This window comes from Armigeres subalbatus, chromosome 1, assembly GCF_024139115.2.
Source record: "Armigeres subalbatus isolate Guangzhou_Male chromosome 1, GZ_Asu_2, whole genome shotgun sequence".
Lineage (NCBI taxonomy): Eukaryota > Metazoa > Arthropoda > Insecta > Diptera > Culicidae > Armigeres > Armigeres subalbatus.
Window position 1 is genome coordinate 54,013,671 of NC_085139.1, and position 12,259 is coordinate 54,025,929.

The 12,259-nt window shown below is 37.0% G+C and overlaps 1 protein-coding gene across 2 annotated transcripts in view; it reads right to left on the reverse strand.

The window, feature by feature from the left end:
* The window catches only part of LOC134225685 (elongation of very long chain fatty acids protein 7), a 226,774-nt gene that overhangs the window by 28,878 nt on the left and 185,637 nt on the right, over positions 1–12,259 (reverse strand). For both annotated transcript variants that reach the window (XM_062705961.1, XM_062705969.1), the window contains one exon: positions 5,607–5,747. In XM_062705961.1, the coding sequence (XP_062561945.1) occupies positions 5,607–5,747 (141 nt within the window). The remainder of the gene's footprint in view (positions 1–5,606; positions 5,748–12,259) is intronic.

The window sequence follows — 12,259 nt, forward strand, 5'->3', positions numbered from 1 at the left end:
CCTGCTGCTTGGAAGAAGTGAAATCGAAGCTTAACATGTTCTACAATTTCACGAATATGCGGAAACATCAGCCCATCCACTGCTTGTTCCTTGCAACTGCGCTGAAGGTGAAAAGGGAGAAACGAAAACAGTGCTCAGCTGGTACGTAAAGAATTTTGTATTCATGGGTCACTTTGTTTGTTTCGGGGCGCTTTGGATTTCAGTCATTCTTACTGTAAATTTATGTCATTTGGTAATGAGAAGCGTTTAATGGATAGCATTCGGTATTTGATGACAGAATGATACTGCAAATATATTGTTTTGGGTGTCTGAAGCAAATATGACACAATATTATGTTATGATGGGATATGCATCTCGGTTGATTACGTCAGCATAAAGGATTGCGTCCCTTATAAAATTGAGAATTTTTTGGTGTGTACGATGGCCTTACAGTACAAGGTGAGCAACACGTAAACAATTATTCACCAACCGTACGTAAACGTACGTCAAAACTTAAGCTATTTGTCAAGTCAGCCTGATACCCATGTCGATTTCTAATCGTTTTCATAGATTTCCGGATAAACTTGACAAATATTTGTCATTATGGTAAACAGTGGACTGCGGGCTTTAAGAAGATTAACACCATAAAGCATCCAATGTAAACAAAAAATAAATGGGGGTTTGTGCGACTTTACTACAAACGCTAAAACATGTTCGGCAAACTTTGCTCCGACAGCTCAAACCAAAATGAAACCGCTTCGTTTATTTACAAGCAAGCCATCAAATGGTTGTTTGAACAACTTTATGGAACGTACACACGGTCAAGCAGTTTGACCAACATTGATTCCACCTCTCGTTTATTCAAACATCCATTCAAGTTTTACCAACAGCGGCACGAACAATCAATTTGTTCGACCAACAGTATCACACACGAACGACCGAAGCGCCAACTTGAGCATCAACCATCAAAAAATATAATATACTAGTCGACCCGGCAGACGTTGTCCTGCGTAGTATGCGAAAATGCCCATGTGAAATTGCCATACCTGAGATGCCATACGAATCCTAATATTAGTTTTGAACGATTTGTACAACATTACACGTAATTTTTGTATGCGGAAATATCATATAAACCCGTCGGAAACGGTAACGAATATATCTGCTGAAGAAATGAAGAAAATCCATCCAGCCGTTTTCGAGTTAGCGAATACGAACACAGACCATTTCATTTTTATATATAGAAGATATAAATATAATATAAATATAATATAAATATAATATAAATATAATATAAATATAATATAAATATAATATAAATATAATATAAATATAATATAAATATAATATAATGTTCGTCAAACTGCTTGACTGGTATGTAGCGTCAAATAAAACAGCAACCAAAGCATTTGCTTTCTAAATGGTTTATTTCAACCAGAGGAAAAATCCTAACCATAGATATAAAAGAAAACACGGAACACCTAGTCTAAGAGATGAATGCATGTATTGGTCCAACGTGTTAGATCGTATGTACGCTACATTACATGCTGTACAGCTTTGATCCCGCCCCCAAGTTAGTCCTACCAGTTCAGTATGTACAACCGTCTGACGAACAGTTGGTACAACAAACTGAATTTGAACATGATTGGATTTTGTTTTTGGTTGAATTTCAGATGAAGGTTGGATTGGAAGTTGAATTGTTGTGGAGTTGAATCGAAATTAGATTAGGATTTGAATTAGAATTGTATTGAAACTGAATTTTATTGGAATTTAGAAGGAATTGAATTAAAATTGGATTGGAGTGCAATTAGATTGGATTTGAGTTGGAACTGGATTGGAATAAGATTGGTAATGAAGTAATTGTTTTATTAGGTTTTAAAAGGAATGTTTTTGGAATTGTAGTGATGATGGATTGGAATTTGTTTAGAGTTGGAGTTAAATTTAATTGTAATTGGATTGAATTGGAATTGGATTAAACATTTATTAATCCAATATGAAAAATTTGTATTTTGGAAATTTTCGATAGGAAACAATGGACAGGATACCTTGTGCAACTTCTTACATCGGCAAATTTTCCAGATTTTCTTCTGGCAATAACTCCAGAATTTCCTTTACGAATGACTTCAAGAGTTTCTCCCAGAACTGCTTCAGCAACTCTCAGAAAATTTCTTCAGGAACTTTCTGCAGTAATACTGGTGAAATTTCCGATAGACATTTTGGACGAATTCTTGAAATAATGTCCGCGGGAATAATAACTTCTGAAGAAATTCTTGGAGGAATTAACGTACACAGCAAATTTTTTTTTAAATTCAAAGTCGTGTAAAATTGCGAATCAAACGAATTAAAATTTGATATTCAATTAAGTTTATGTAAGCACCGTTTAAATTTATTTCGATTCAAAAAAATAGTGAGATAGATTGAATGTTACGTTTATTTGCATGCTCCAAATACGTGCATGAAAATACATTTAAAATCACAACAAATTTGTATCTGTGTACCTCAAAGAAGTTTAACAATCATGACTAAAGATTCGCAACCTGTATTGAAATCGATTACTAATAATTGAAACGATTAATTTAGATGCCGTTTTCGTTGAGTGAAAGCTCTCCAGTATTCCTTTTCGCTATGTAGGTTTTCTTTTACCCTGCGCTTAATGAGGGAGCGCCATAATCATTGTAATGAAAAAACAAATTTTCCCATACTAATTTGCATGCAAACTTGAAACGGCTTGTGCTAAATCAGTTTTTATCCAAATGATCTTAATTTTTTGGAAGACACTCAGAACATGCTGTAGAATCGGATTAGCGTTGAGGAGCAAAATCGATTTTTTGAACCACCCTAGTAACTAGCTTATGCATGATAAATTTAAACAGAAAACAATAGAATAATCGACCACACCGTCATAATTGTTCGCACGATAGACATGCTCGATCCAAACCACAACGAAAGGTTTTACATGGCTGGCTTGCATAGCCTGACACCAACTACTTAAACTTCTGGAGGACCATATTACACCGTTTTGCTAGAGTTCCACACGTTGGCACTCGGACGGTGGTGAACAGGAATGCCATCGGACTGGACTAGTGCACTTTGAGCGACACACGATCGCTTTGGTGGTAGGAGCAGCTGTTTATAGATGTTTAACAAAGCCAACTGCCAAACCCCATCACATCCTTGGCAAGACTTCGAAAAAAAAGCATGCTTGTCGTTCATAAGAGCGGCGGCACTGCGTGAGTGATCCAGGACCATGCGAGTCCCGAAAGGTCAATCTGCAGTTTCGAAGAAAAAAAAGATACTTATATGCCTCCACGTGCACTAATTTAGACGTTCGTATTAACCTTCAATCAAGGTTAATTAAACTTTTTTGTTGAATTTTCCGGCATTAACATCGGATCAGTTCCGCCATGTATGCCCCAAAACACGTTTATTTTTTCACGCTAACTGCTGTCAAGATCAAAATTCCGGATACGCTAAGTCCGGGCAGCGGCTGCCACCACTGAGGCAAATAATTTAATTAGAGACGAAACCACGCTCATAAGACACCGCCATTCAGATGGCAACCGCTTTCCATGTTGTCGGGGAGCCGGGTGTGAAAACTCGGCATCACAACACAAGGCTGTTGCCACTACAATGAACTCGTGGCAAGGGCAAGGTTAAAGGAAATACTTCGTGGGTATTTTTTTGTTTGGAACCGAGGTAACTGTCCCATGAAGATCATCATCTACATGGGCGGTATCGTGCGAAGTGGTTGAATGTTCTTTCTCTCTCTTCGGTTCGGATTGCAATAAGGAAGCTTTTCGTTCAGAAACGATCCTTGAATCTACTTCCCCAAAAAAGAAACTAACAAAGCGCATCATCGTTGTTGACGAGTAAAAGCTACGGGATAGGGGAGAATGGTCATAAAAACATCTTTTCTATATATTCACTAGTAATTATTGATAAGTTGAACGAAATAAACATTTTCTAATATGCACGGCCTGCTCAAGGAATGTAATTGTTGCTGAAAAATGCAAAAAACAAGCGACAAAAGAGAATAGCGATAACTCTTTGTCCCCATCTGCAGAGGATAAAGACATTGTTGCGTTCCATTTTATTTGCAACAAACATGGAGAGGTAATTGTTGTGAACTTTACAAACTGCGATAACTTGTATATTTCAGAAGTAAAACGCAAATAATGTCAACAGATGGTTAAGTTTATGTCTAATCTATGATAACTGATAATAATTTAACCAAAAACATCATCGGAAACCGACTACATCTCAAAATGTGTGGCAGGCGATCATTGTCCTATTTTGTTGCAGTTTGGGACAAACGCTTATTGCGAGTTGAGTTTGTCCCAACATTTACAAGAGAGGATAATGTTGTTGTCATTGGCAATGTTGTTATTTTACATTCCTTGGGCCTGCTATAACAAATTATATAGCTATGAGAAATAACTTGACGTTCTTATTCCGCGTTCTATATGGGTCTGCGTCATGTTCGCCAATCAATGCACTTTACACTGGTCTCCCCGACGAGAACCATCCCACCAATGGTGTAGCGCTAGCTGACATTGAACTCGGCGTCTTGAACTCGAAGCTTGGGCACAAGTTGCATGTTATGGCCTACAATTTTTCTGCTGCAGCATCATCGCCATCGAATGGAATTTACCACCGGCCTGACAGATCCTTTCACTTAACCTTGCACATATGATTGTTCACTGCCTGTGGTCGTATGGATGCCGTGGCTTGTTAGTTGACGTCGGCGCAAAGATTGAATGCCGGGCTAGCAAACGGATTGCCGTGTAAAATTTATAGCAGCAAGGGTAATTGCGATTATCACTCCGCTCTAGATGTGTTTTTTTTCATGTCGAGATGGCAGCCCTTATGGGTCAAGTGGGTGTCAATGTACCTCATCAGATACTAAGACAAAGGTCTACCTTGACTTGAACAGGTAGAGGAACACGGTGAGGTCTTGAGGAGAGTAAGTATATTAATGATAGTGAGTTAATTAAGGATCATTAATCTACTCTGATCGTTACTATATTGACCGTCACATTGTTAGATCCACGGTACAGTCCACGAAGAAGGACATTATCTAAAAGTCACTACCGTCATCTATTGCTTACATCGTGTTTGACCGGTGATGGGAAATGTCAAAAATCTTTCATGGGATTGAGAAAAAATGTTATTTACAATTTGAAATTATTAATGCTTGAAGGAGCCTAGAACTTTGTCAAACAGATCATTGTTCTAAATACAAAGTGTGAGGAATGAGGACGAAATTTAAAAAATGTCACGGAATGTCATGACAATAATGTCATTTGACACTTATTCGGCTCTCACGCGTTTACTGCAAAGCAAGTTTTATCTATATAAATGTCTATTACTTCTCTGTTGAGACTGATGCCTCCGTATATTCGGAAAGTATTGCAAATGTCATTAATCATGACTCGTTATGTTGTAAGGAATTCAATCGAGAACCAAATTAAATCCGTTTCAAATTGAAGTTGCATAGAAAACAGGAATGTAAATTGAAATAATTGCAAAGCTAATTTAGACTTATCGATTTATGGTTGGATGGTAATGGATGAGAATCTGAATAAAATATAAGAATTCCGCAACAAGGCTTGCTGACCGCAAGAACTCACCTTTACTAAATAAGCGTATGTGAGACTAATGGCAATGGTTGGGAATGGTGAGCTCATGAGTGGCCATTCATTTGTCCGGGGATCTGACAATTCGTCCATGAGGTACCGCCATCCCCCGTACACGCTAGTTAATAAATCCATCTGCAAATAAAAGTAAGAGAAATCATAAATCATTAATCACGTTAGTCTCAAAAATAAATAAAAAAAAGGCGAAGTGCTATCATTGTTCATACGTAAAGTCTGGCCACATTGAACGAATCACGATGAAAAGGAAAAATGTCGAATGACGCCAAGATTGTCCCCAATCAATGAGCGTCACGACATATTGTTCACTGATCCGCTAACGGATCAGTGTTTACAGTGGTAAATATTGCTTCTTCAATCGAGAAAGTAAATAAAACTGTTTCATCGGGGCGGGGGCGCGTGCGATAAAATTATGTTCCCACAATCATCATCGTGTAACGTCGCCGATTAGTTTTCATTTTCAGCAGACGATCTGTTTGCTTTGTAGGCTTTTCTTTGTGCTTCAGTGCACCGAAGTTCAAAATTACACATCAATTATCGAATACCGATGCTTTGAAGCTGGTTCGATAATCCTTCATATATCGGTGGTTTTTTGCCACACATTGTGAAAATGATTACTCCAATAACATTACTCCGCTACGGTGCACTGATCTTTATCATAGTAATAATGAAATAGTGGCGCTATCTTTATTTTTTGTAGTTAACATTTTGTCGAATCAGTTTTACTCAATAATTCATTATATTTACGACTCGAGGATATGCTTTTTTATTCCACACTTCTGTTCCAGAATTTTACGACTTCTACGCCACAGCAAAATCAAGTGCACCATGTAGAGACCACGTTTATTTAATTTTCAGCTTTTACGGCCCAGTAAAGTAACGATTGAATATCATTGTCTAACGACAATTGACTCACGCCAAATGGTTAACTGTTTGTTCGCTACCCCAGAAGTCGAGCTTGTTTATGATGGCAATTAGTGCTCATAAAGAAGCGAGAGGTGTGAAAATTTGAGCCAAACATGGTAGCCAGCTTCATGTTCCTGTCAAATAAACGTCGGGTCATGAAATCAGTTTGAGTGTTTGATGATTTCATTTGAGATATCTGCACATTACGGAAGAAGACGAATTCCCCAAGACCATTCTTTATTTTTAGAAATTTGGGAATTTTTGGCAAGAAATTGGTAGCTTGCACGCTGTTTGATAAGTATTGTAGAAAGTCATCCGTCATTAAACATTAACATTTTCAGTTTTTTCATATCTCCGGATGAAAGTAAAGCTTCTTCAATAACATAAAGCGTAAGTTCGAATCTTGTCTCATTCCACGTTATTTATGTGTCGATCATAGGTTCCGAAACCCTTAAATATGTTAAAAGGCCGGCTGTCCGAATACCATTCTCTATAGGTGAGCCCAGTTTGGTTCATAATTTACCAGTCGCGATCACATGTTACATCAGCATCCGCTCTAGTGCCCATAGTGAACTTTGTCATGATGGTACCGCCAATAATGGACAGCATCGTTCCTTCCAGCTGAGATGCAGCGGGTCAAATAACTCTCAGCTTTCGATTCAGCTATTTCGTGAATTTCTTTTATGCAACGCTTTTCTCTTGTGGGAATTTGGTCTTGGTGGGGTTCGTTGGATTACATGTAATTTGGATTTGGTGGCAACAACGAGAAAAGTGGTTGACAATTCCACAAATAGCTTTAGGTGTCATCTACGATACGTCTGATCGTCTGTTGAGCGATTACCTACTCGGAAGCTGTGACATCTGTGACAGTGGGGACTTTTGTTTTCCAATGCCTCATTTGGTTTTTGATAAATTGTATCGATTTTCAGCATTTTTTATACGCCTAGAGTAATTTATAACCAAACAAACAATTTAAAGTATAAGCTTCCATTTTAATATATTTTTCGAATACTCACACAAAAAATCCCTCGGAACTTCTTGAAAAAGGAAATTACCGGAGCAGTTTTTGGAGAAATTTTCTCCAGAAAAGCTTGGGAAATTTCTGTGGGAATTCTCGGGGAATTCTTGAAGACATTTTCGAGGGAACTTATAAAGGGATTTCTGGAGGAATTCTTGAAGTAATTTCTAGGGATTTCTAGAAGAAAACTGAGATAGCTTCTAGAAGAATTTTCATGGTGATTGTTTTGAGATATTGCTGCGAATTCCTGGAAAAAATCTTGGGAACTCCTAAAGGACTTTTTGGATGATTTTTTGTAGAAATTTTAGGAAAAGTTCCAGCAGAAATTTTGAGAATTCCGGATCTTCCATGAGAACTCCTTAAATAATTTCCAGAAAAATTTCAAGGAGAATTTTTGGAGGTAATTAAAAAAGAGTTTTAATGAAATTTTCGGAATAATATCTGGAGAAATAGCCAGATGAATTCGCAGACGAATTTCTCAATGAATTTCCGGGAGAACTCCCGAAGAAAAAAATCTCTGAAGAGTTCTTGGAGGAATTTTCGAAAGAACTTCCGGGGCTGGAAGATCTAAATTGGCGTACATGAAAGAAAACAATAGACCCCATCTCGCGGTCCATAGCCTCTTACCCCTCTTACTTCTAACAGGGCTGGTAGCGATAAATGCCGTTCAAAATAGTGAATTAGTGACCAACGATGACGAAAAAAGTGACCAAATAGTGACTTTCAGAAGCAGAAAAAGTGACCAAATAGTGACTTTTGTATGAGCTGAGGTGCATTTGTATTGTCACTCGTAGTAGATTGGAAACTAGGGATATCATGTTTTTTTCAAATCCTTATTAGAATGCTATCAGAATTCGAGAAAAGACAAAAATTACAAAAGCGTGAGAATTATTAGTGCTGGCATTGTGCATCTTTACCGTAACTAGGGAGAGGATGGATCTTAGCAAGGGGCAACTGATTTGGCGATACCATCATAAATACCACGAAGTTGGATATTGAGGAAGGTATAAGTTGGGACATCCAGCGGCTAGCAATATGACCATAGTAAACCTTATTCCGTAACACGCCACGTAATGGTATTTAGCCAGCGTCACGGGTAAAGCAAGTTCTACAGCATTGTGGTAAGGAAGTTTAACATGAGCTCGAACTTGTCATAAGACGAGTTTGTACAATCCCATTGAATTCCACCACTTAATTGTATCTTGACAGATACGTATTTCGACCTCAACAGTAAGGCCGTCTTCAGTGTCTCGTATTTGACTCGACTTACGAGTACGAGACACTGAAGACGGCCTTACTGTTGAGGTCGAAATACGTATCTGTCAAGATACAATTAAGTGGCTGAATTCAATGGGATTGTACAAACTCGTCTTATGACAAGTGAAGACATTCCACTAAAAAGCTCAAAATATTTTTTTTAACATGAGCTCGAAGTTTTTTGTGAAACTGCAGTTTGTGTATGAAAAAGGCAGAATGAAATATAACAAATTTTGCGCTGTACCGATCAAAAAATAATGTCTCGTCAAAATATATTCCCAAAAGTTTCACCATATATAGATGATTCAGCTGCAAGACAGTGTGAAAGAGTGCTAGAATGAAGCCCAATCCAAAAGGCTTTCGCTAATTTTTATGTAGTTAGACGTGTGAACATTCGTTTTGGCACGTTGAAAAATTAGCACGGTTCTTCGATAAAAAAGCAATAAAATCACATAAAATGATCGAATCAATTACTAGACACGGAGACGAGCCAGCCTCGGGCTGCAAGTCTCTTAAATAAAGACAAAAAAAAAAAAGAAAAAAAAAATTACTAGACAGAGAATTATTTGGAATCACAAACTTTATGAATCTTTATTACGACACACAACTATTAAAAATTTTGATAACATTTTTAAAATACGATTTTTTATAATTAAAAACAACATTTTCAATCGTAACAAATCTAAATACATACATAGTCCCTTTACCATTTGATTTCTTGAGCCCTGATCACGGTTTTATCAAAAACATTAACCAGAACTCATGAATTTTGCCACACCAAAGTTTCCTAAGTTTCAAGTTTCGTAAAATTTGATCCAAAATCTTGAATAAACTATGTTTTTTTTTTCAGAAAATTCTGCGGGTTTTTTTTTTGTGGAAAACCTTGTGGAAATTTCTAGGATTTTTTCAGAAATTTTGCGGAAAATGTGAGGATTTTTTTTCAGAAATTGCGCGGAAAATTCTCGTGAAATCTTTCTCCGGGAGTTCAAACGGAAATTCCAACAGAAGTCCGATGGCGAATATCAGCATTCATAAATTCAAGGCAGAATATTTGGTACACATTCCTGCTGTCTTTCTGGAATATCCGCGGGATCCGCACGTCAATTATTGTAAAAACTTCTCCGTGAATCCCTAAAACAAGTCTTCTTCAAATACAAGAGGATTTTTTCATGAATTTCGATAGAAATCTTTTTGGGAATTCCTGTAGATACCCGGGTAGAAGAAAAAAGCAAAATAATATCAAATTTTACTATTAATATATGAATGCCTGAATAGCAAAATCTGCTATTAGTTTGTTTGATATAGTTGCTAAAATAGCAAAAATAATAACAGACATTGCTCTAACAAATAACTCATAAATAACTCATTTTGCTATTATAATAACAAACCAATAGCAAAATATTTGAAGAAAAGAAAATATCAAAATCAGTTATTATTTGTATGTTGAAAATGCAAATGATAAATGAATAACAAACTTTGCTATGATTGCAAAATGTGTTCTTCATTTGTTGTTCTGCTCCTTCTTACAATAACATATAAATAACTAATTTTACTATTATAACAAAACTTGTTGTTGGGATGTTATTTTATGTTATTTATGAATAACATAAGAATAACTAAATCTGATATCATAGCAAATTTTGTTATTATTATGTTATTTGTTTGTTATTCACCTCTACCCGGGTATTGTTTATGAATTCCTAAGTAAAACCTTCCGAAAATTATTTACCAAATTCAAGGCGAAATTTTTACGAAATTTTTCAAAAAGATTTTGCGCTCATCGCTACAGAAATTACAATGAAAGCTCCTCCAAGAGAAACAAAGTTAGTTAGCTTTTTATAACGAAGGTGGATTTTTCACCAGATACAGACAACTTACTCTACTTAGGAAGTAGTGCGCTGGATTCGCCTAATAATGCGCTAAACAACACATCAATTAGTTTGACAGATAAAACTTCAGAAGAAAGTTCGGTTCGACCTCCGAATTCTAATGTGGTGCTACGTCGACAATATCATGCTGTTTTGTTCGTCGTAGAGGGGTTAATCAATCAGAAACTAAGAAATATCTCGGAATTATGTCAAAATTGACGTGACAAAAATGGATATTCAGAAACGATGAAAAATGATAACAAGTGAAGTTCTTAACCTTATAATGCTTGTTAAACGAGTGCTCATAAGTATAATGCATTCAATAATGGCTTGGAAATATCCAAAAAAAATGGGTGAGCATAGACATCAAATGTGGAGTCCCTTCTCAACGACATTTTGCTATCGAAATCAAAGGCCTACGCTCCTTATTTATTAAATTTCCACCCAAAACTAAATCCGCGCGAAGCCTCAAAACCGTTATGTAAATCCGCATCAAATCCCCGAAAACAGCAAAAACCGTGAAATCCGCGTATTCGTAACAATCCTGCGCTTTATAAACGGAGTTGCCTAAACGTAAGCCCAAGCTTTGCTGTATGGTCTGCATACAGGACTCTCGATCCGAAGTCCATGGTTCGAACCCGCTCTGCCTTTCATAAGACGGCATTGGAGCAATTTCTTAAACTTTATATTGCTTTTTGTATTGAAACTTTTCGTTTCATCACTGAAATCACTGACACTTGTCTTCAGCGACTGCTTCCGCGATAGAGCATTTGCACATTTTATTCACTCATACATCTATATTGCTGTCAAAATGTGCATTTGACAAATAAATTTTCAGCTAAAAGCTCTATTTTTGACACCGGTGCACTCACACAACCAATCGACATCGTTTGTCAAAAAATCAGGAGTACCAACTTGACCAACATTGACCATATCTCCTTGTCGCCGAGTCTGGCGCTGAGTGCTCGGCGCGGAAACCCAAAGGTGGGAATAAAATTTTGGGGCTTATGCGCAATATATTTTGCTAACAGATTTGCATTTGATTTGGTTGATGATAATGGTAGGTACAAATAATGTTTATTTTGAACTTTTTTTTTGCAAACGGTGGTGCAAAAATAGTGACTTTAGTGACAATCTTTCGAAAAATAGTGACTTTAGTGACTTTTGGATGCAAATAGTGACTTTTTAGTGACCAGGCTCTAAATAGTGACCAAGTCACTAAAAAGTGACTTGCTACCAGCCCTGCTCTAATGTACCGTCGTCGGGGGTGACAATGGGTCAAATGGGGGTGAGAATGGGTCACTTTTTCAACTACTTAGAATGCTTGAAGAATAGATTGAATGTATCGGTGGGCAGGAAAACTAAAATATAAGAGACCTTTTTGAACTATTTTACTATGACCTCCAGATTTCCGGTGGGAGCGGTGACCCATTCTCACCCCCAGACCTATTGTCACCCCCGATGGCGGTTCTTAAATGTAATAAATTTCATTGCTATTGACACAATAAATCTTGATCTTTCCAGCCATAACGCCCCCACTTCATAAATTTTTTTTTAAGTTTGAGTGGGTTTTTTAGGGT